Source organism: Podarcis pityusensis, assembly GCF_964106645.2.
Source record: "Podarcis pityusensis genome assembly, chromosome: 6".
Classification (NCBI taxonomy): Eukaryota; Metazoa; Chordata; class Lepidosauria; order Squamata; family Lacertidae; genus Podarcis; species Podarcis pityusensis.
Genome location: NC_138030.1, coordinates 94,272,920 through 94,297,704, shown reverse-complemented (window position 1 = coordinate 94,297,704; position 24,785 = coordinate 94,272,920). Strand labels below are relative to the sequence as shown.

The 24,785-nt window shown below is 46.4% G+C and overlaps 1 protein-coding gene across 2 annotated transcripts in view; it reads right to left on the bottom strand.

Annotated features, from left to right (window-relative positions):
* Positions 1-24,785, bottom strand: part of ASTN1 (astrotactin 1) — a 215,213-nt gene that overhangs the window by 114,121 nt on the left and 76,307 nt on the right. Inside the window, exons 3-5 of one of the 2 annotated variants that reach the window (XM_081012041.1) lie at positions 14,502-14,895; positions 11,991-12,164; positions 8,702-8,809 (exon numbers count right to left, since the gene is read on the bottom strand). In XM_081012041.1, the coding sequence (XP_080868167.1) occupies positions 8,702-8,809; positions 11,991-12,164; positions 14,502-14,895 (676 nt within the window). The remainder of the gene's footprint in view (positions 1-8,701; positions 8,810-11,990; positions 12,165-14,501; positions 14,896-24,785) is intronic. The other variant, XM_081012042.1, reaches the window with a different exon arrangement.

Below are 24,785 nucleotides of genomic sequence, written 5' to 3'. Positions count from 1 at the left end.
ACGTTAACATTTTTTGAGAGTAAAATATTTTTATTAATTTCCACCAAAAAACCCCAAAATCATTGCATTAAAAACCCCCCATAAAATAAAACATTTATAACAGCTGCATACAGAATCAATATTAAATCCACATTATGGGACTTCCCTCTACTCCTTCCCTTGGTTCCTTTGTATTATCTACATTCATGCATGTCAATAAAATCTTTATCTCTAATTACCTCCAAATTTAAACATTGTTTATCGCATTACAAGTGTTTTTTAAAGACTATGGAAGAATGATATAAAAATTGCGGCTTGTACCTTACTTAAAGAGAACTATATGGTATTTAACACCGGTTAAATTGGCAAAAATGTATAAAACAAGTGAAAATAAGTGTTGGTAATGTAAAGAAGTAGAAAGTACCGTATTTTTCGCTCTATAACACGCACCTGACCATAACACGCACATCGTTTTTAGAGGAGGAAAACAAGGGGGGGGATTCTGAAGAAACAGTGGATGTATCATTTTTGTGCCTCATGCTGTGGCCACAGACATGTGATCTGATGGTGAATTTGGGGTGACCCAATGCAAAAATCCTGAGAATCCCTGTGGATCTGTGATTTGTAACCACGTTTTTGCACCATTGTGGCCCCAGGCAACAGTGGGTGCGTGATTTTTTTGGTGCAGGCTGTAGCCATGGACATGTAATGTGATCTGATGGTGAATTTGGGGTGACCCAATGCAAAGATCCTGAGGATCCATGTGGATCCGTGCTTTGTAACCACGTTTTAAGTGGGGAGGGAAGGAAAAACACAGAAGGGACAAGGAGCACAAGAGGGGTGTGCAGAGAAGCAGCTGGCTAAGAATGCAGGAGTGGGATTTAACGGGAGGGAGGAAAGGAAGGCAAAAGTTTCCCCCCACCCAGCCACCCAAGCCAGCCCTCTCTCTCTCTCTCTCTCTCTCTCTCCCCCACCTGCATGTTTTCTGGCTGCCTGCGAGTCCCTAAAATGCTTCCCTGGATGCAGCAGCACCGGAGCACGGAGTGGAATTAGAAGGAAGGACCTGATGTCACTGTATTGTCAACTGATTGGGGTGGGGGGGGGGAGATATTGACAAGGCAGATGTTGAGAAAGAGAAAGAATGATGGATCGATTCCCTTTTTCTAATCCCTCCCAAAAGCTTTTTCTATAAATTGTTGGCTGTGCTTGACAACCTATAGAAATATTGTCGGGGGGGTGTGTCAGAAAAAGGGATCTGATTGTTCCCTTCGCTGCTGTCTGGTAAGAAGCAAAGGGGGGGTGAGGAGAGGAGGAGAGAGGGGGAGGAAATGGGTGCCCCTTTCTTTGCTTTGGGGAAATTCATTTACTCCTTTCCCTTTTGCCCTTACCAGGCAGCAGAGAGAGAACAAACTGATTCACTTTTCTTTTTTTCTTTTTCACAAAACAGGATAAAGAAAGAGGCACCATCAGCTCTACTTCTACCACTTGGGAAGGTGGGGCAAAAATACTGTGGGAAGTCAAAAGAAGAAGAATCTGATTACTGAAATTTCTTGGGGGCAGTCCACAAACAACTGGATTGAAGAGGCCTCAATATGGTGGAATACCATGGGAAACAGGACTGAGTACCTGGCCTTAAAATATGTTAGTCCAAAGGAAGAGATGAGCACTCTCTAAATATTTAATGCACAACCCCCCTTCCCAGTCCTTTCCATGGTTTGGTTTCTCCGTAACAACTGGCTCCTTGACACTGCAGAGTTAGCTGCCTTAGGGATCCACAACATGTGAGCACAACAGACAGCGCCTGGGTTTCAGAGATCTCATCCAGACAGCTCATGCAGAGAGAAATCTATCATAGAAATGTGTTTATCAGTCTGGAAAAGATGATGGATTGTGTCGGCTCCGCTGGGAGCTCTTCTTAAAGGGGTGGGGGTGGGGAAGGCTTCAGATGATTTAAGCTTTGCATTCTGATTTTCACAACTACATTTTTCAGGGGCAATGCTTTCCAAAATGTTGTGCTGAGAAAACTCTTTCCACATCAGCTCATCCGCCGAGGAAGGGGAAGGCCAGAAGCACTCGCTTCTGTACCATGGAGTTTGGGTGGGGAGCAGAATGACAAGGGTGGAAGAAATGGCCCATTAACCACTTGCTAGCCTTGGTGGAGAGGAAGATTGCAGGGAGAAAAGATAACACGTAACCATCACAGGGGTTGGGGAAGAGCCAAGATGGTCTAGCAGTAACTGGGAAACTCTTCGCAACTAAGCATGTATCGGGTGCCATTTCCTCACCGTTTAGTAATCATATGAGTCACATCTGGTTGCTTTTTCAACAGGGAAAGAAAATAACACCGCATTTGATCCCTCCATCCTTGCTGGAGATATTTCCAGTCCATGGCACGGTCCACTCTGTCCTGTCTCCACACTAATCAGTTATTTGTAATAAAAATCTGCACCAAAGTACACAGGCAAGGTTATCCTGCCTAAAGCCACAAGGGTCCTCAGAAACACAGACATCCTCTTATTGTCAGAGACCCCTGGCTGGGAAGGAGTAGAAAGTTTGGGTACCACATCTCTATAGCTCAGTGGGCAGAGCATGAAGCTCTTAATTTCAGGGCTGTGAGTTTGAGCCCCACACTGGGCAAAAGATTCCTGCATTGCAGGGGGTTAACTAGATGGCCCTTGTTGTCTCTTCCAACCCTATAATTCTATGATTCTATCTTACTGAAGGACACTTCTGTCTAAATGCACAGCTTCCCTCTGCTCTCATCATCTCCCTTCCCCCTGCTCTGGGGTTAGGAGGTTGCTACCTTCTTCCCTTTTTCTCACCACTTCCTTTCCCTCAGCCCTCTCCTTCCCCTGCTCCCTCCCACCATCCCTGCCTCCTTAATCCTTAAAATGCCTTCTCAACATTGCTCCTTGCTCTCCAGGCTGCCTTGCTTGCTTCCTCTTATGCTACATAGTCTTCTTTCACTTCCACCCCACTTTGCCACCTCCTCCCCCCCAGTGGGGCCTATTCCTAAAGCTCCCAAAATACACAATTTTAGATATAATGGATATGGCATTAAAAAAATCCTGAGAATGTCTGAAATCCAAAGAACGTGTATCCAGGGGTGCAGGCCCAAACACGGGGGGGGGGGGGGCATATGGGCCACTTGGCCCAGGCCTCCGATTCCAAAGGGGGCCTTGCCAAAAGCACTATTATATATCTATATTTTCCATTTTGTCTTTATATGCAGATACTGTTCAAGCCTTGAAATAAAATTATTTGTCAGCATAACTTTTGTGAAAATTATTTATATACTTACTTATTTATAAGACTTCAGTTATCCCCAGGGTAAAAAAAAGGGGGGGCCACATTATTTTCCTGGCCCGGGCCTCTGCCCGGCTCTGCAAGGCCCTGCAGGGGTGTAGCTAGCTGCTCCGGCACCCAGAGAGGCGGTGGTGGGGCAAACCACCCCGGTGGGGGGGCCGTCCAGGGGGGTGCTGTGGTGATCTGCTGGGGGGGCGCCACGGCGACTGCCCACGGAGTCCGCCTGGCAGACGCAATCCCCATGCTGCCATTTTGGGCAGCATGGGGCGCCGAGTCACCGTGTCACTCCCAGGAGAGACGTGTGGCTCAGGCGCACTGCAGGTCAGGCCCCGCGGTAAGTGCCACCCCCTGCAGTATGCCGTTTTGTTATCTCCTCAAGGATGACACCAGGGGTGGGCTGCAACCCCCCCCCCACACCCTTCCTATGCCTCTGGGTGTATCAGGTCATTGTATCGGAATTCACAAATATCTAATCGCTTGAGCATTCCTGAGCAGTAGTCTCCACCTGTAAGGAGCACACTCCAAAGAGGGGAGAAAAGGTTGTAAGACAAGAAAGATGGAATGCAGTGCACAGTTACTTCAGAGCAAGTCCCACCGGACTCCTCAGGACTTGCTTCCAAGAAGCAATGCACAGAGGGAAGAAGGAAGCGGGTGAGGCACGAGAAACACAAAGTTAAAAGGTAGCAGAAGGAAAGAAGTGTGCAACCAGTGAGAAAAATTATGAGGGGAAGGAGGTATGAAGAGAAAAACCTAGAAGCAGAGGGAAGGTGAACATAAAGTTCTTCACTTGGGAATAAGTCCCACTCTAACTCAGTAGGCCCTACTTCCAAGGAGAGGGAGCAGCGGCGCTGTGGTCTAAACCACTGAGCCTCTTGGGCTTGCTGATCAGAAGGTCAGCAGTTCAAATCCTCACAACGGGGTGAGCTCCTGTTGCTCTGTCTCAGCTCCTGCCAACCTAGGAGTTCGAAAGCACACCAGCGGGAGTAGATAAATAGGTACCGCTGTGGCAGGAAGGTAAATGGCGTTTCTATGCGTGCCACACCCCATAGTCAAGTTTGACTGGACTTAACTGTCCAGGGGTCCTCTACCCTTACTTTACTCCCAAGGAAATATAAATGGGGTTGGGAGGAGCATAAAATTCAGGGGGAATAAATTCAGAGGGACAAGAGGAGAGCGGACACGAGGCTCAATGCCAGAAATGGGGCGTTCTATCACCTGTGTGTGAGACTAGAATGCTAGCTGTCACACATTCCTGCTTCCGCCCCTCGTGGATATGCATTGGTATTCCATGATTTGCCATCCACATCCTTGACAGAATGTCTGCTGTGCTCTGCTGCTTTTGTTGTCTTGCCCCTCCTTTGCGCAGGAGGACAGGAAATACTTTCACAAGGACCCTTTTCTCTCTAATCGTGCTGGAAGTGAATAAGAGCAAATGTTGTTGTTGTTTTTTAAAAAAAGATATTTATTGAGATTTTCAAAATGTTACAAAAAAGAGAAAAAATAAAATAGAAGCAGAAGAGAGTACAAAGGATAAAAATAATTGACAAAATGGGGAAAAAAACCAAAAAAAACCCCAACCCCTTCCCACCATATACGAAAAAATTCCGAATGAGAAAAAATGACAGAAAAAAAGAATGCAAAAATCACAAAACTTTAAAAACATTTAAAAACAAATTCATTATTTTCAAATCCTTAACTGTCATTACCTTCTTTCTTAGACCTCCTCCTCTTCCCTTTCTTTGTATCCTAGTTATTAATTATCCCAGCAAATCCTTGACCTTATCTTTCTATAATAAAATAAACCTTAAAACTTAAAACTTAAATCTTATCCTTACCAACTTCTCATAATCATAATATTCTTTCATAATTCTTTAAACATCTTTGCTAAAGCCAAGTAATTTCATTCCAACATTTTTCTATCATTCATCAATTTTATAAAACAGTTCTAATGGTTGAAAAAAGAGGTATAAACAGATCCAATCTTCATCCAGCGTCCCTTCCTCCTGGTTCCGGGTTTTGTCAGTCCTTATTCCCGTCAATCTAGCCCATTAACCTGGCAACCTTATGTCCGAGGCCCTCAAGTCTCTTCCATGACCCTTCCGCGGCTCTTCTTCATACTTGTAACTGTATTTTCCCTTGTCTCCTGCTCGTGGTAACTCCAGCTTGACAATGTTTTTAACCCTTCTCAACAGATCAGCCCCTTTTCCATGTTCAACAATGAATTCCATGTAGTATTTAAAAGCATGTTTCAAAGGCCCTCCAAAATTGAGAGCCCCCACAGTCCCAAACATCTCATGGCCCGTTGCCGTATTTGAAAAGTCCAAACATCCCAGCATAGGGGGGTCAATCCAGCCCCCCATTTCCAAACCAAGCCAAACTTTTCCTTTCCAGATATGGCTTTTTCCAAGTTCATTTGTCAAATCCAAAAAATCATATTCCTGTTGGGCCTGTTCTGTCAAAACACACTCCTGATTTAATGTCAAAAACTCCTGTTCTGTCAAGACACACTCCTGATTTAAATCCTGAGTGGGCTCCACATATTTTCCCACTGTCTGTTCAAAGTTTCCCACTGCCTGTTCAAAATTTCTAGTCGAAGTCGCCATCCAATTCACCTTCTCGTGTAATTGTTCCAGTAGATCGTTTGTTTTATAGAGAGCATACAACAAGGCTTCTGAATACATTGTCCTAGAAGGTCAGATACTTGTTCCCACGGTTGTAATCTGTAACAGATGTCGACTCCCTGGAGTTAGTTACAGTTTCACAGTTACAATTTCACAGACTCCCCCTAGGGGGAAGACTTCTATTTATTCTTGCAACAAAGTTTCCTTTTTAAGATACTTTGTCCATATATAATCCTTTAAAATGCGAAAGGGAACAGTGGAATCACTAGGTTTCTCTTCTTTTAGCCATCTGTCAAAAACACTTGTCTTTGGTTAATGAACTTCACGCATCAGTCCTGACAGCCCACTCCAGGATCAGGACGGAGGAAAGTTACTTCACTTTAAAGTCACTTTAAACAGTCCAAAAAGATCTCCCCCTTCTCCTGCTGTCGAAGGGGGATTCCACAATTTTAAATGATGAAATCCAATCTTTTAAAAGCGATTTCCTGAGCTCTAGTTTAAATTGCCTTTGCTTTATTCTGTTTACAAAAGAACGGAAGGATGACTTCCTGTTTAGACCTTCCCGTTCCGTACCAAATTCAAGTAAATTTTTAACGTCCTATTCTTTCCTACTCGCAAGTCCTTATTTGATGTCCAATTGTTCAAAGTCTAAGTACTCACGGGTGCTTATTTTAAAGTCCAAATTGTCCCAGGAAAAAGGCAGCGCTCTCTGGCAACAGCTATGCGGCTTTGCTCCACGGAAATAGCAGTTGACTCACAGCACCGCGCCACTTCCCCCTCTTCACTTTGGAGCCCGTTAGTGGGTTCCTTAGCGGGTTGGGGGGGCGCTAAAGGTGCCCGCCGAGTCCCATGGTCACAGGCTTCATCCGCCTGTGATTTTTAAGTGGGTCCCCGCTTCGCCGTAGGGGAGAAGACCCGTTTTCCGCGGAGCTAGTCCCTCTAGTTCAGAGGGAGTCCGCCATTGCCGGTGGCGCCACCCCAGAAGTCCGAACAAGAGCAAATGTTGCCAGCTGGAAAGATCCATCTATAGAAACTTGGCAAATCTGGCAGGCAGCGGTGCCTTTACTTTTTCTTTCTTTGTTGCATTTTACTCTCCTGGGTAGCTTTTGTTTGTTTGCTTGCTTGCTTGCTTGCTTTTTTAAAAGAATAAATCTGTGTTTTGAGGAGTGAGGAAGGGGGCAGAGGGAGGAGAGAGAAAGAAGAAGAAAACTCGCAGCCCCAAACAAACCCACACAAATGCCAAAAAAGAACAGCTTGCTTGCAGACTTGGTTTTTGCAAAGCAGCCATTGTGGGTGTGGAGCTAGTCAAGCAAAAAACATGGAGGGGTCAATTTCCTTGAGTTTGGCATGAGAAGAATGGGGAAGGGTGCAAATTGAAGATACGATTTTGAGAAAGAAAAATCCTGAAAACTTAAGACTAGAAGCCATCTGACAGTATGACTTTGTGATGGTAGTCTCTCTTTGTTACAGTAGATAAATATGTTTCTAAGGCTGTACAGTACATAAACCAGCCTTTTAAAACATTTAACACAGAAGTCTTGTATGAGTGAAATCTTGCAGAAGCCCCCTGTTGTTGCACAGAATTTTGCTCAACGGTTGCCATTAATTTGATTTTAATTAATTTTTATAATGAAATGTTTTTAGAATGTTGGATTATTTGATTGTTGGATTATTTGATTGTTGTTAGCCGCCCTGAGCCCGGCTTCGGCTGGGGAGGGCGGGATATAAATAAAATTTATTATTATTATTATTATTATTTTAAAAAGCCTGATAAATGCACCTCCATTATAGTCTCCAAGGTATGTTGAGGGAGGGATAAGAGAAAAGTGTGGGAAATTAGGGGAGGGGGTCCTTTGGGATAAGGGGCACAATTTCTGCAAAGTGCAGTGCACATAGGTTGCAAAGCAGTGAATCATTCCTTCCAATGGCAAAAAGGCTTTGCAAGAGTGAGGTGGGATCCCATTGTGACCAAAAATAGCCCTACGCAGCATAATGGTGGCGAGAGAAGAAGAAGAGTTTGGATTTGATATCCCGCTTTATCACTACCCAAAGGAGTCTCAAAGCGGCTAACGTTCTCCTTTCCCTTCCTCCCCCACAACAAACACTCTGTGAGGTGAGTGGGGCTGAGAGACTTCAGAGAGGTCTCCCAGCAGCTGCATGTGGAGGAGCGGAGACGCAAACCCGGTTCACCAGATTACAAGACTACCGCTCTTAACCACTACACCACACTGGCTCTCCAGAGAAATCTAGGACACATCCTAGGGCACAGAAATGTGTTTTCAGGTCTGTGTCTGAGTGTCGTCCCCCACACACACACTCCCAAGTGCCTTCCCCCTGAAAACTCCCACTATCCTTGAGCACTGGCAACACTGGCACGGACGGATGGGAGTTGGAGCCCAACTATATCTGGGAGGGTTACAGGTTTGCCATCTCCTGCTTTAGCAGACGGGAGGCAAAGTGAGGAAACAGCAGGCAGGAGAATCCATTCCACTGCAGTGAAGCCTTAATGCTGAATGCTTGGTACAAACGACTGCTCACTTAGGTCTCCCGCCCCCTTAGCAAATGAACCAAAGCTAACATAGCCTATATGCTGAATGTGCTGGAGAAACTCTAGCATTAAGGAACTGGCCATTCAGATGGAATTCTCCCGCTATCCTCAGCGCTCACCAACATCAGGCATGTGATCTGGCACACAGCTAGGGCAGCTTAGACTTGAAGGGTCTCCAGTTTGACATGCCCTTCTACCCCTTGCCCACTGTGCTTGCCCTCTCCCCCCTCCAGCTGCTGCCACATACCCCGACTTCGCCGCCTGCTCCGTGATGGATCTGTGTAGAAGGTGAGCTGGGGATCGTTGTCTGCCTCTGTCCCAGAATCCCCTTCAGGGTTCAGAAATGCAGAGCCAGCTACACGGAAAAGAGAGAAAGGAAACCAGCTGCTCACTGTAGCTAGAAGAGCCCTCCTGCGCCCCATTCCCCAGACCATACAACATCACAGTACAGACTTCTTCCTTTTCTCATCATAGGTTGCAAAGGCTCCTGCTGAAATTAAAGATTGCACTTCACTGAATTCTGCTTAAGAGGATTCTTTCATGGGGTCCATGACACAGTGCCCTGTGTTTCGATTTCCACCATGTTCATTTGGTGTGTGTTGTTGTTTTTAAAGCAAGGCTGCAAATCATAACACTGGGAGGATAGGTGCCTCAATATCTCTCTCTCTCTCTCTCTCTCTCTCTCTGTGTGTGTGTGTGTGAAGAAAAAGGGGACAGAATCCTCACAGACTTTCTATATAGGGTTAAAAAGGTAAAGGTAAAGGGACCCCTGACCATTAAGTCCGGTCGTGGCCGACTCTGGGGTTGCGGCGCTCATCTCGCTTTATTGGCCGAGGGAGCCGCCATACAGCTTCCGGGTCATGTGGCCAGCATGACTAAGCCGCTTCTGGCGAACCAGAGCAGCGCACGGAAACGCCGTTTACCTTTCCGCCGGAGTGGTACCTATTTATCTACTTGCACTTTGACGTGCTTTCGAACTGCTAGGTTGGCAGGAGCAGGGACCGAGCAACAGGAGGTCACCCCATCGCGGGGATTCAAACCGCCGACCTTCTGATTGGCAAGTCCTAGGCTCTGTGGTTTAACACACAGCACCACCCGCATCCCTGTATAGGGTTAGGGGACCTTTTTCAGCCCAGTTCTTTGTGAGGAACCTTGTAGGGGTTGCCTCATGTCAGAAGCAGGCAGAGTCCCAAGGCAAAAGTGGTCAGAACAATGGCCTTCGCACAATGGGCTACACCCCAGCAACACAAAAATCAGACGTTTCTACACATGCCGTTCCATTTCCAGCAATGGACGAGATGACCCTAGCAGTTCCTTCCAACTCTACAATTCTATGGCCTCCAAGCAAGCAAGGGGTATAAGCGCACAACACATCCCAACAGGGGAAAGCGCTTCAGGACGGGGTAGAGCAGGGCTGGTGATGTTGGGGAGGGAACCTTAGGAGGCGAGACAGAAAGTCCGGGAGGGACATATTTGGTCCCTGCGCCTTAGGTGCCACAACTCCACTCTACCTCTTTTCTTAGCTGTGGGCAGGATTCCTGCATTGCAGGGGGTTGGACTAGATGACCCTCGGGGATCCCTTCCAGAATTCTATTATTCTCTGCTGATGAAAAGTAGCTTGGGAACAATGGTTCCCAGCTGGAAAATGACTAGATGGAAGGGGAAAGGGGTAATTTCATTTTGTCTTCTCTCTCACACACATACACATACAGAGCACTGGTGGGAGGGGGGTGACATGGTGCTCTCTGTAACAAGCCCTTGGAAAGTTCCCCATGAAGAGCTGTGGTCCTCTGCTTACCTGATTTAAGTCTCTTCCAGATATACTATGCTGCCTTTTTAATTGCTATTTGTTCTTCTGTTATTTTTATTGCACTGCTTTCTTTGACTCACTTCAATATGGATAATAGCAGCAGCAGCAGCAACTTATGGCCTTAAAGCTGAAAAAGGTTCCCTACCCCTGATGTAAAGGAATATGTAGAGACCTGATCCTGTCTCCGCATGGGGCGGGTGGGAGGAAGCACTTCTTGAGAGAGATGATTCAATAACAGCCAGTAATGAGATGTGCTTAAAAGAAGAAGAGGCAGAGATGTAGATACATCCCAGATATTATGACAAGCTCTTTCTATTTGCCTACCATAATTAGGGGCAGAATCTAATAAGTTGGCACAGCACTGTCAGTGCTATTATTAACTAGTGAAATGGCCGTCATTAGAAGGAGTAGAGGAGAGAGGGGGGGATGGAGGGTCTGTGTCTTTCAGGCATTCTTGTGTGGCCAATGTCCCTATCTATCCCAGGGTCCCAGTCAATGAAGACAAGGCTAAAAGTAATGGGTGTTTTTTTCCCTTTTTTATGCCTCTACATATTTAGTCAGTCCCTGCCAACCTATCCCGACCTGGGAGTTCCATGTGACATTAGTTTTTTTTGGTGTGTGGGGTTCCCCCCCCCCAACTTTATTGAAAATTTTAAAAACAGTTACCTGGAAGCCGGTTTGTGGAGAAAAAGCAATCCATAACATAAATGCTTCAAAGTGAAAAGAAATAATATCAAAGCATTCCTTTTAGTTTATCCTGAAAAGAACTCTCATGATATTGGTCACCATAATTCCTGCTTTCTGCAAGTGTTTGAACCATGTGGCACTACCACACTAAAAGCAGCCCTGTGGGCAACAGCAGAAGCAAACTTCAGGAGCATGGAGGGAGATCACTAATGACGGCAGCAACTGGAAGGAACTTACACTGGCGCAAAGTTAAACCTGGCCTGGTAGCATATGGGCAGCCACTGCAGTTCCTTCAGTCACAGCACAACATTTTGATGGCAGGCTGCTCCAGCCAGTAGCCTAGCTATCACACGCTGCATTAGCTACAGCTTCTGGACAAACCCTGGCACAACTCCAGTCTCAGGTGGTCAAGCCGGGTGGTTCTACCCGGACACTGAGGTCCAGCTCCGAGGGCCTTCTGGTGGTTCCCCCACTGCGAGAAGCCAAGTTACAGGGAACCAGGCAGAGGGCCTTCTCGGTAGTGGCGCCCTCCCTGTGGAACACCCTCCCACCAGATGTCAAGGAAAACAACAACTACCAGACTTTTAGAAGACATCTGAAGGCAGCCCTGTTCAGGGAAGCTTTTAATGTTTGATGTATTAGAGTATTTTAATATATATTTTTTGGAAGCCGCCCAGAGTGGCTGGGAAAGCCCAGCCAGATGGGCGGGGTACAAATAATAAATTATTATTATTATTATTATTATTATTATTATTATTATTATTAGCTATCTCAGTCCAGGAACAGCCAGGGCTGGTGTACCAACCAAAGCCTTAGCAAGTGAGGACACCTGTGACAAACATGGAACCAGGAGCACCTCAGAATCTACATACCTGCTCCTTTGATGGGAGTGTGACCCCAGATAGAACAGGCAACTGACCTATCTCATGGAGATGGGAATATCTCACCCAGTGCCACCAGCAGGGCTCTCCTCAGAAAGCGCCTTCATGATTGTCCCAACCCCACCCCGACTGATCCAGAAGGAAGCTCTAGATGGTACCTCGTGACTTGTTACTGATCCGCTTGCGCTGGCTACTGGAAGTATGAGACAGGAGCGTAGCCTGTTGATGGTTGGAGTCCACGGGGCTGGTGGCGATGATATTATCCTTATACTTGTTCATCAAGGACAGCTTGGCATTGTCACTTCCTGAACAGGAAGAATTTAAGGCAAAAACTTTTGAGAAAGAGAGACAAAAAAAGGAGAAAGGGCAAGAGAAGGAGGAGAAGGAAGGAAAGAAAGAGAAAGTATTCATTTCCAGCTATCCAGGAAGTAACATCAGGATCATCTGCAGGTGTGCACCAGTGAGCAGTAAGGGCAAGATCCCGATGCGGTTAACTACCCATTTGTATGATCAGAGCTGACCAACTCTACTCGCAACTCCCAAAGAACCAACAGCAAACAAGTTCAAAGGGATTATTTGATCCTTGCTTGCTAAAGTATTATTAAATTACTTACAGATTCTTATTGATGTATGAATTACCCCTGGACAGAGTCCCTGGGAAGAAAACCTGGGCCCTTGCTAACATCTGAACTACTGACACATTGGTATGGCTACAGAGGCTGGAGTTTCTCACTGCCCAAATGAGACTTGATGTTAGTTTAAAATGCAACTGCACTATGGGGGTAGCTTTAGCCATTTGTTCCAGCCATGATCCCAACCAGAAATCTCTCTCTCTCTCTCTCTCTCTCTCTCTCTCTCACACACACACACACACACACACACACAAATGAATGTATACATACCGACTATTTGCCATAGGAGGAAAGCTGTCGATTGTGCCAATCAATTTTCCTTCCATTGCAAATAGCAGAAATGCCTGCTGGATCTAAGATGTATCAGTGCTAGCAGCTCAGATCCTGCTCAGAAGCTGCTGTACAAAAAAAGCCCTGGATAGCGGCTCCTGAGCAATCAGCAGACGCTAACCAGGCTCACATGCCTCTGATTTCTTTCGCCCACAACTGCAGTATTCCAACAGCTGGATGTGCTTTCCTGTGCTAGGCTGAAAATACAGAGCAACTGAAAAACTGCAGCTCTTCCTGCTCTACAGCCCTCACTTAAACCATGGTGGAATCTACACACACATTAAAAAACGTTCTGAAAACGCTTTTTAAAGTGGTTTTTTTTAATAGATTGAATTTTCCATAAGGCTCACCATCGCCATCTGGTATCACATTGTATTTTGCACTAAAATGTTTTGTTTGCAGCTGTATAGCTGAGTCCCATGTGCAGGCATTGGGCCTTAATACATGAGCTACAATACAAGCCAGGGTGAGGGCAGGGCGTGTGTGTGGAAGCCCCACCTCCAGTGTGCCTGGGCATTAGTCAGACTTTTACATGATTAACTTGTAATCAGACCTTTTCAAGCACAGCCAAACACACTGAGAAACCCTCCTGCAAGCAGAAACTGTGTCTTACCGGGTTTCCCAACAATGATGGACGTTTCTAAACACCCTGTTTCCATCACTAAGCATGCTAATTGCAGGGAGGCCTAAGGAGCTGCTTACACACCCAGAATATTGGGAAAGGAGGCTTCCTGTACACCATTGCCCCTTCTATCGGTTTTATATCTTGTGCATTCTGGGAAATGCCTGAACACATCTCAGGTCTCACCTGGCAAACTGGAAACTGGCATTTAGTTACCATTTTGAAAACCTGCCTAACAGTTCGTACTTAAGAGTAAGCAAATGAAACTTTAACACGTGGAATGATAAAAGTCTGTAATTTTATCAGGACAAGTTATTTGTTCTTTACTGTTGTAACAATTGTTTTCTCAAAATTTATCTTCTGTGCCATGAAAGTATATAAAGACGGTATTATTATTATTTTTTAAAAGAAATGATTAAATAATTTAATGTTACATGGCTAACTGTATTTATGCATGAATTGTGATGCTCGTTTTGAGTCCCTATCCAAGCTGTGGGTGGGATGGATGCCCCAATTTGTCCCATCTTGGTTGGAATACCATGAGCATCCCTTGCAAAGAAAGCTGGGCCATCTAGCATCCAGACTTGCATGGCTTGTTTTGAATGACCACATGGGGGTGGGGAGAAGAAAGATGCACAAGGGGGCAACAGAACTGAAAGCTGGTCCCATATTGTGGGTTTAGGTTAAAGATGGGCTTTGGGTACAAAAGAATAAGGACCTGGATAGTTCAGTTGGTTAATGCCAAGGTAACAGTTTCGATCCCTGTAAGAGACAGCTGCATATTCCTACATTGCAGGGAGTTTGACTGAATCAGGCTTCCTCAACCTTGCCCCCCCCCCCGATGTTTTTGGCCTACAACTCCCATGATCCCTAGCTAGCAGGACCAGTGGTCAGGGATTATGGGAGTTGTTGTCTCAAAACATCTGGAGGGCCGAGGTTGATGAAGCCTGGACTAGATGATCCTTAGGACCACCTCTGACCCTATGGATTCTATGAAATCTATGCCTAACACAGCAACAACCCACCCACTCAACCATACACAATACTGAAGGCAAGTATACACAAAGTTTAAGTCTCTGCCCTACCTGGCGTAAGATCCATGCCTGACTTCTCATTGCACCCCTGCAGCGAGTCCAGTGTTCTGGTGACCTGGCTGGCAAAATCCTCGCCACCGTTCATGCACTCCCGCTGCAGATGGTGACGCAGGTCCGTGATGTCGTATTCATAGCCGTCCAGGATGGGGGTCTCGCGGATGCTCAGGGTCCCACTGGAGTTGTGGCCTTGCACCCGGGCGTTCCGCAGGCTCTCGCGGCCGTGGCCCCCAATCAGCACCGAGGGGATGTAGTGGATCTCGTTGGCTGCCTCAGCGCTGGCGCTTTTCTGTGGCTGCGGCACCCGGCGGCGTTTGCACCAGCGCCGGCGGGTGTACAGGATCATTACCAAGCACAGGATGGAAAGCAGCAAGGCAATCATGCCCCCCTACAGAAATCCAAGAGACTTCAGGTAACATCCAGGAAAAGGCATCAACAGAGAGGTTGCGTGCCCTATGCACCTGTGCCTTCCCCAAGTATCCCATTATCTTTTTAAAAGCAAAAAATAAACAATACAGTGGTACCTTGGGTTACATACGCTTCAGGTTACATACACTTCAGGTTACAGACTCTGCTAACCCAGAAATATTACCTCGGGTTAAGAACTTTGCTTCAGGATGAGAACAGAAATTGTGCAGCGGTGGTGCAGCGGCAGCAGGAGGCCCCATTAGCTAAAGTGGTGCTTCAGGTTAAGAACAGTTTCAGGTTAAGAACAGACCTCCAGAACGAATTAAGTACTCAACCCGAGGTACCACTGTATTTGCTATTTTTCAAGGCTGCAAGAAGAAAAACCCATAGAAATGTGGCCGCTGTTAACTGTGGAAGAACCACTTCAGAAGGAAACAGAGAAAATAAGACTCAGCAAATAGCTGCACAGTTAGCAGACTTTAACAACCAGCAGAAAACTGTCATGTATTTTAATTTAGCAGTTAGCTTTCCACTTTCTGCTCCTCATTCACTCCTCTGACTCCATACCAGATTGTGGGTCACGGGAATCACCACCAATACTGATGTCCTAAACAAGCACCACTGAAATGAATGGGAGCTGTGCTTTAAAGGAGTTCCAGATCATTTCAAAGAGGCCTCCTGTTGTATTGGACTCTTATGCCTTTCGTGGATTTTCTCAACAGTCATGCCATTAGCATCAGAAACACAAGGGGAGCTGCTGGGTATCTTCCTGTTAAATTAATCAACATGTATTTTAAAGCTCTTGCTATGACATTGGGGCCAATTGAATTTGTTTGGTGTGGTGGGGAGGAGGAGGAGGAGGAGGAGGAGGAGGGGGAGGAGGAGGAGGAGGAGGAGGAGGAGGAGGAGGAGAAGAAGAAGAAGAAGAAGAAGAAGAAGAAGAAGCAGCAGCAGCAGCAGCAGCAGCAGCAGCAGCAGCTTGTATATCAATTTCCATCCAGCGTTACAGATGTTTAGGGGTGGCCTTGGTTGGAGTCAAGGGTGAGAGAAAAATGCAAGCCATGTTGCCAGCTGATGGATACATGTTCCTTAATCTCTTGGGAGGAAACAGGTGTTGGCTGGAGGCTGCATTTGTGGCCTAAAGCACTAAACTACAACTCCCATAATCCTTGACCATTGGCTGTACCGGCTAGAGCTGACAGGATTTGGAGTCCAATACGCCACCCTTGGCCTAGAGCTTAAACAGGTGCCTTGAAGCTGAGCCACAGATCAAGAGAAGGGAAGGTTGTTGCTGTTTAATCCCATACTCTCAATCTAAGACTCATACTTCCTTTTCAGTTAAGTTACAGAAGCGTGCAAAACTATTTGCAAGAAGGTGGGCATCAGGGGAAGAAGAAATACGTCACTAATAAGGCAGCCGTGTCCCATTGATTACCTGGGCATAAAACAGGAGGGAAGGCCCCAATCACAAGAAAACGGGGAGGGAGCCTTAAGGTGCACAAAAGTGGTTTTATTAGGCCCAACACATTTTGGATTATAGCTGCCTGCAGGGGGTACTCACAGGTGACAGTTCTCTGACTGGGGCAACATCACTGTTGCCACGCCTTTCCAGTTGCAAGTTGCCTGCGGTTGGCTCAGTTTGTGTATGGGGTTTGTGTATCCCTTTGGAAAGGATGTTCTGTGAAAAAAACAGCATCTGCATGTAGATGCAGGTATATCCAAATCCGGGGGTTATCTATCTGCTGTACTTCAAAGGGATGGACATCCACACTCACATTCTGCCCCAACTAGTTGTGCATAACGGCACACAACACCTGCTGGATCATGGCCAAAGCCTTGCCGTGCAGCACCAGCAAGTAATGTAACTGTCAGAACAGCATGGCAAACCCAGGAATGTCGGCTGAGGGCGAAGAAATACCATCCCCCCTGATCCCTGAACTAGTAAAAGACTTGGGAACAAGAGCAGCTGCAAACCAGCATGGAAAATGCACAAAGGCAGAGAAGGTTTTGCAAGCATTTACTGGGCTTCTCAAAATCTCAACTTTCTCAGTTCAAACATACAAACAAACAAACAAACGGAACAGAAATCTGACGCAGCAAGTGGCACCCTGACTCTTGAACTGATAAGCAAAGCCACAGCTCCCTTCTGCTGGGTTGCCTTCCCTTTAAATTTTGCACGTCAAGGAATAAAAATATATAAATAAATGACCAGCAGAGCTTCATGTTTTTTCTTGGCCATGTTCCAGTCTTTTCCATCTTCCTTTTTATGCAGTGAATAGTCTTGATAAAATAAAATAATAACCATCATCTGTTCCATTAGGACAAGACATTAAGCAAGAGTTACTAAGTGGGTAATAGAACCAGCAGCTAGCAAAGACTTTTCTAAAGATTATTATTCCTCTGCCACCCCTCCCCTCCCCACCACTGTTCTTGGCCTAATGGAAATGGAATGCTCCCACCCTCCCTAATGGGGAAAATATATACCAACAGATTAAGCAGAGGAACAAAGACTTTTCAAAGCACAGAGCACTGTGGACAGGTAGGATCCTGAAGCCAGCTCTAATGGGTTCAGTTTACTATATCCTATTCTCCACAGCTGCACTCATTAAAAGGGGGGAAATACACCCAATTAAAAAGGGACGCAGGTGGCGCTGTGGGTTAAACCACAGAGCCTAGGACTTGCCAATCAGAAGGTCGGCGGTTCGAATCCCCGTGACAGGGTGAGCTCCCGTTGCTCGGTCCCTGCTCCTGCCAACCTAGCAGTTCGAAAGCACATCCAAGTGCAAGTAGATAAATAGGTACCGCTCCAGCGGGAAGGTAAACGGTGTTTCCGTGTGCTGCTCTGGTTCACCAGAAGCGTCTTAGTCATGCTGGCCACATGACCGGGAAGCTGTCTGCGGACAAATGCCGGCTTCCTCAGCCTATAGAGCAAGATGAGCCTAAGGGTCAGGGGTCCCTTTACCTTTACCTTACACCCAATTAAAACAGAAACAGAGTTTTGCATAACATTTAACTGGTCAAAGTTTTTTAACACATCAAACTTTCAGGTTTTTGATGTTTCAGACACAATAAAAGAGCATTCATTTTACACACCAGGGAAGATGGAATCCACCAAACAATTGAAAATTAGATATACTTTCAAATTCCACCCCCAAAAGCATTTGAACCGGTTTCACACATTCCAGTTGGTATGGGATTAGCCTTGAACAGGAACCACAATTTAACAAAACTGGAGTTTTACAAAGTTTTAGGGAATCTGAAACCTGCTGCTAGGCCTGAAATCTGGGGTTGCACCGTGCTATCACGAAGACACACACCCAAGGCCTCTGCAATGCACATACAGTGGTACCTTGGGTTAAGTATTTAATTCATTCCGGAGGTCCGTTCTTAACCTGAAACTGTTCTTAACCTGAAGCACCACTTTAGCTAATGGGGTCTCCTGCTGCCGCCGCATCGCCGGAGCACAATTTCAGTTCTCAACCTGAAGCAAAGTTCTTAACCCAAGGTAAAATTTCTGGGTTAGCGGAGTCTGTAAACTGAAGCGTATGTAACCTGAAGCATATGTAACCCGAGGTACCACTGTATGAGCAGAGGGTCCCATCGCACTGAAGAATAGACAATGCCGTTGATCCCATGATACACCTCAGGTCTCCATCCGCATGTAGCACGACCTCAGACTTATAAATTCACTCTATCCAGAAGATTCAGTGGACAAAGGAAAATGAAAATCTGCTCCCAGCAAAACTTTTTAGGGAGGGCAGGTGTTGCAAACGGCCTACTGTTTGCTTCATTCCAGCTTTGGCCACAACAAGCAAGATGAATAGGATATTGTTCCATGAGGCTCCTGTTTGGGGGTCCACTACATTCAGAACTGTAGGGGCATCTTTGGGAGCCATTAAATGGAACTAGAGGGGAAAGTGTTCTCTTCAACACCTAGAGGATCCTGGAGGGGGAGAGACTTAGGGTCCTGCCCCCTCCTGCTCCCAAATCTGGGGTGCTAAATGCTTTTAAGGATTCCGAGTAGAAAGTTGGCTGCAATTCAAACTAATCATCCACTCACGTCTGTTTAAGTTATGAAAGGGCCAGAGCACTTTACAGCTTAAAGGGAGAGAAGGAGGGTTGTGGAAGGGTGGCTGAGAGATGTTCATTAACTATACATTCTCACCCAAGCTCACCCTTACATTCTGCCACACAGCACAGGAAAGTGGGATAATAATACTCTCTTCTCATTGCACTCTTGTGCAGACAGCTCCTAAGCATCATCTGCAGAATGGGAACACCACAACTTGTTTATAGGAAGGGTTTGTTGCAGATTGCACAGGCAGGCAGGCTGTGCTGGTCCCGTGGGCTAACCGAGAGGCAAGGTCCGAGTCCAGTCCGAGGTTGACGGTTGGAGGGGGCAAGGTCCTGTTGCCTCCAGTATCACACTAAGCTTTGGAGGCACTCAGAAAGCAGGAAAAACAGACTTCACAATGACTTCGGAGGCCTTAAAAACCAGCCACATGTTTCAAGGCCTTGCACAAGGAACCCCAGCCTCTCCCTTGCCTGACTAAAGAGGCACTTGCCATGGGCAAACTGGTAAGCACACTTGTGGACCTCAAGTCACACCACAAGGTGTTTCTTTCCTTTCCTGCTTCCTTGAAAACAGGAGTGAGGGTTAAGTTGAGGTTTGAGCATGAATCACTCAATTGCACCTTGAATGCCTTCACTAGCTCCAATAACTCAGTACTCAAGGGAGGTTCTGCATTACAATATATTTTGCATTTACTTCCCTCAACCTTTGAAATGGGTATGGAGGTTGAACAGGGACTGAAACAAGAGTACCAAATTTCATTCTGAAATCTCAGAGATAAAAACACATCCACCCATAATGAAACAGAGAATGCCAAATGGCAAGTGTGTCACTTCATTCAATCAATTGCAGTTGGTGGCTTTTCATTTTAATAAGACAAAAGGGGGGAAATGAGCAAAGAACCCAAGTTTTTGTGTAATAATTCAATAAAATGCTCCTGAACAGCTAGATCTTTTGATGCCACCCACTTGTGCTTAGAACTTTCAAAAATGCAAAATAAATGCTGTGTCTCTTGATAATTCTGTAAAAATGCAACCACAATAGGATATTTTTCTCTGCTTTTCAAATTCAGTCTGATCCAGCAATGAGACTTGAGCATCAAAGGTCATTTTAGGTGCACTCTAATTTTGCAAAAGAATCCCACGTACACAGGCTTTCATTGGGTGATTGGTGTAAGTCACAATGGCCGAGAACTGTCACCTAGCAACAGCTCATTACACTTTTAAAAAATGCAAATATTCTCCCACAAATGCCACACATTTATTCTGGACCAAAATTACCACCCACATAAAACCAATGACTCTCATTCTAATGGTAACCCAAAAGAACCGGTGTGGGTGGTTTCATTGATAGGTCCAGAATATAATAACCAATTTCTTGTCCTTTCTAACTTGCATGGAATTCTCCAAACCATGGCAGATAATGATGCTCTAGGGGAGCCTTCTGGATAAAAACAACTACTTTTGGTAAAAATTTAAAAAGGATGTGTGAAAGTAGATGTTTTTTAAAAGGAAAGACTTTTTCAACCAGAGAAAGATGAACCGCTGGCTATTACTGGGTGCTAAACCTGTGTCAAGAATGCAGGCGATGGCTCACATGACTGAATGGTGCTCCAGAGGACTTGCACCTAGAAAACTAGCTGTCACAGAAAAGACTAGGCTAGAGAAGCCTTCTTCCTGACACGCCAGTTTTTAATATGTAGTGGGGCTTTTCTGTTTTCAGTGTGAATCCCCACCTGAGCCTGAAGTGCCACTTCAGAGATCACTAGACAAGAGCATATGGTTTTAGGAGAGAGAGTCGAAGTCAGGGGGAGCCAACACAGTGCCCTCTGACCGTTAGCCATGCTGGGTCGGACTGGTGAGCGTTGGAGGGTCACAGGTTTGCAACCCCTAGTTTAAGGCTACAAAAGAAAGGAAGATGAGGGCAAACATTCCCATGTTTCCAAGCCAAGGTTGTTTGTCTTGAAGGGCTGGGCTCAGTGAGAAGGGCTGGCAGATGTTGTGGGTTGAAGCTTCCATAATTGTTGACCATTGGCCATGCTGGATGGGACCGGTGAATTTTAATCCACAGCAGGGGTAGGCAACCTAAGGCCCAGGGGCCGGATGCAGCCCAATCACCTTCTAAATCCAGCCCGTGGATGGTCGGGAATCAGTGTGTTTTTACATGAGGAGAATGTGTGCTTTTATTTAAAATGCATCTCTGGGTTATTTGTGGGGCATAGGAATTCGTTCATTGCCCCCCCCCCAAAAAAAATATAGTACAGCCCACCACATGGTCTGAGGGACGGCGGACCGGCCCATGGCTGAAAAAGGTTGCTGACCCCTGACCTAGAGGGTACCCTATTGGCTAGGTAAAAGGTAAAGGGACCTGAAGGTCCAGTGGTGACCGACTCTGGGGTTGCGGCGCTCATCTTGCTTTATTGGGAGCCTGCGTACAGCTTCCGGGTCATGTGGCCAGCATGACTAAGCCACTTCTGGCGAACCAGAGCAGCTCATGGAAACGCCGTTTACCTTCCCGCCAGAGTGGTACCTATTTATCTACTTGCACTTTGACGTGCTTTCAAACTGCTAGGTTGGCAGGAGCTGGGACTGTGAGACGGGAGCTCACACCCGTCACGGGGATTCGAACCACCGACCTTCTGATTGGCAAGTCCTAGGTTCTGTGGTTTAGCCCACAGCGCCACCCGCATCCCTACCCTATTAGCTACCCATGTCCTAAACCAGGGAGGGAGAAACCCATGGTTCTCAAGATGGACAGTCCCAGATAGTAAAGCCAATAATCAGGGGTGATGGAGTCCAACATCTGGAGGGCCACAGGTTCCCCATCACTGGTCTAAGTGGAAGAGGCTCCACTGGCGTGCACGATGACCTGGAGTGCAACCCCTCACAAATGGGGAGTTGTCTGTATACACTGAAAAGGCAGGTGGGGCTTATCAAGCTGGGAAGGTAGCCCACCTAGGAGAAGGAAAACTGAGCCTAAACTTCCACTGCCTTACAAGACATCTTTGAGAGAAGAAAAGGCTAAGGAGTAAACCCTACACAAATCCAGAGTGGAGTCCCTAAGATGGCGCCTGGTATGCCTCCTTTTGCCAACTCCGGAGGCCAGGCTGGTGCCAAACGTATTGCTCTGCTTTCCTTTGGGGGGCTGGGGGGGGGGAGTCTTGTAATCTGGGCAGCCCAGGATCTCCATAAACACTGTGACCCACGGAGGTCGAATCAGTGCTGCAAATGCAGTGGTTTGAAGTCACCCCTGGAGGCACACTCCATTGTCTCCCGAGTCAGGCAGAGGCCAACAAGAACAATATACATCTATCAGGGAGTAAGTTCCATTTGAATGCGGTGGTGACATGGAGTCCGGATTGCACTAAGTCTGCTTTGGTTGCCACACTTTGAAAACGATGCAGGCAGTTTACAGAGAATTCAGCAGTGATCAGAAAGATGATAATCAAGTTGAGAGCCAATGATGACTGAGGAAAGACTGCCGAAACAGGAAATGCTTAGCTTAGACAAAATAAGATTTAAGGGGGACATGACAACAGTTTTCAAGTATCTAAAGCTCTTCCATTAAAAGGGAAGTAGGGAAATACTTGCTGAGGCGATGGAGGTAAGAATCCAAGTGGCAGCAGACAATATAGTTAATATTTATAAAGCCCCTCTCCCCCAAAAAGTGCTCGTGTGCATTATTGTATTATCTTTTCAAGGCCAGGGCCACTTAAAGCCAGCCAGCCAATCAGCCTGCCCAGTAATGAGGCTTGAAAGGGGAGGGGGTGGAGGAGTATCAATTTGGCACTCCCACACTCATGCCGCCTGAGACGATGGACTCATTCTGCCTCATCGTTGGGCCAGCACTGCACATTTTTTAATCCTGCCCTTTCTTCTAGAACCTCAGGACAGTGTGTGCCACGTGGTTCTCACATTTAGGCTTTAGCACAAGCCCCTGTATGTTGCTGTAGGAAATAGATCTGGTGGATCCACTGCCGCTTCCCAAGCCCTGTGGGCTCACATCAGTCGGGGAAGCAGGGTATGGAGGGCAGAGAGTGGCTGATTTTGACCCCTCAGTTGATTTCAGTGGGGAAGGGATTAGTTGCAGCAGCTCCAGGCTGGAGTAGAGGGGCAGGCTGATCCTGGGTGCCTGTTTCATCAGAGAACCATCAGCAGTAACTCTTCACCCCATCTTTGGACATAGTGATGGCCTCTGTGGCAGACATGCTTCTCTCTCGGCGGAGAAGCACCTTCTCTCCTTTCCAACCCTCTTCAGGCAAGGGAATTGCAGGTTAGGATTGCACTTCCTGGCTCAGAAACAGCTCCTCAATAATGCTAACAAGCCCCATAGTATTACACCCATTTTACAGATGGAGAGGCTGAGGAGAGAATGGTACCTTTGCCTATGTGAGGCAGCACACAGCTGTACAAATGCAGGAAGTCCAGTAAATGAGCAAACTTCTAGAAGCAGGTGTTTACATGGTGCAATTTAACACTCCGACTCAAGGAGCCTACTCAAGTACAGGATCCGACCCACAACTCAGCAATTCTATCTGACAGTCAATAGGCAGTGTCTAGGGAAAAGAGGCTCTAACTGCTCTTTACTGTTTTGTTTTTGCCGCTTATTAATTTTTCTCCAGGACTAATCAAAAACAAAACATGAAGGGAGAGAGCTAGCCCCCGGCAGCAATCTGGGAGAGATATTGACATTCTCATTAAGGCAGGCTTCATTAAACAGCCCCGTCCTCAGTATCAGCGCAGCCTGACGACACATTGTCTCCAGCTAATTATCTTCTGTTGGCAAAAGGAATTGCACAATTCTTCAACATCGCTTAAAAAAGAAAAGTCTACCTCGCCAACATTGATCTTTTGTTTCCTTTCCTTATTGGCATCCGCTGAATTTTATCTCTGGCTGGCTTCCCCGCCTCCTCCCCACCCCCCCCCCCCCCGCAGCCTGCTTTCCCTTTTTAAAAGTTTATGTGAAGAAACCAGACAGTGGGGGTCAGGATGTAGGGAGGAGAGATTCTTCCAGACTGTTACTATTTTGGGTTGGGGTTCAGTCACATACCAGCAAATTCACATTGCATAATTATAGCAGATTGGGAAGTTTTGCGCAACAGTCCTGCCTCTCCAAAACATTGGGGGCTGTTTTTTTTTTTCCCCAGTAAAGGAAAATGACAGGAAATAATGTGATAGCAGATTCAGGCAGCAGGTGCTTTGATGCAATATCATCTCTCCTCCCTGCAAACGAATCAGGATGGACAAGTGTCCATCCTGGAAGTGCCCTTTGTCTTACAACAATAGGATTGCACCTCCAAGACTCCGGGCTCTATATGCTCAAGAAAGTGAGGCGGTTGGTAGCGGTGGTGGAAGAGGAATCTGAAATGTAGCATGCTGTCATATTCAGTTCCGCTCCTGTGGATGGAGGAGGGGAAGACAAGCATGATCTCTCACTAGCCTACAGATGTTAGGAGGCTTCTTCACCAGCTTCTCTGAAGTCCTGCCTTGGGCAAGAGCCAGGCGATGCACACAGCCACTGCCAGGCTTGAGTCCCAGCTCTTTATTTAGAATAAAACCAGGGCATTCTTGGAAAGGATTGATCTCCTGCTGTTGTTGACCCACCACCCTAGCTGTGAAGCCTGGGCAGCTGTTGGGTGCTGGGAACAGGAGCTGAATGACAAATGGGCAAAAAAAGAGAGAAAGCAATGTGGTATCTGGACAGAATATGGCATAGGTCAATTTGGGGAAGAGTTGTAACTCGGTGCTTTGCCTTCAGAAGGCCCCTGATCCGATTCTTGGCACCTCCAGATAGGCCTG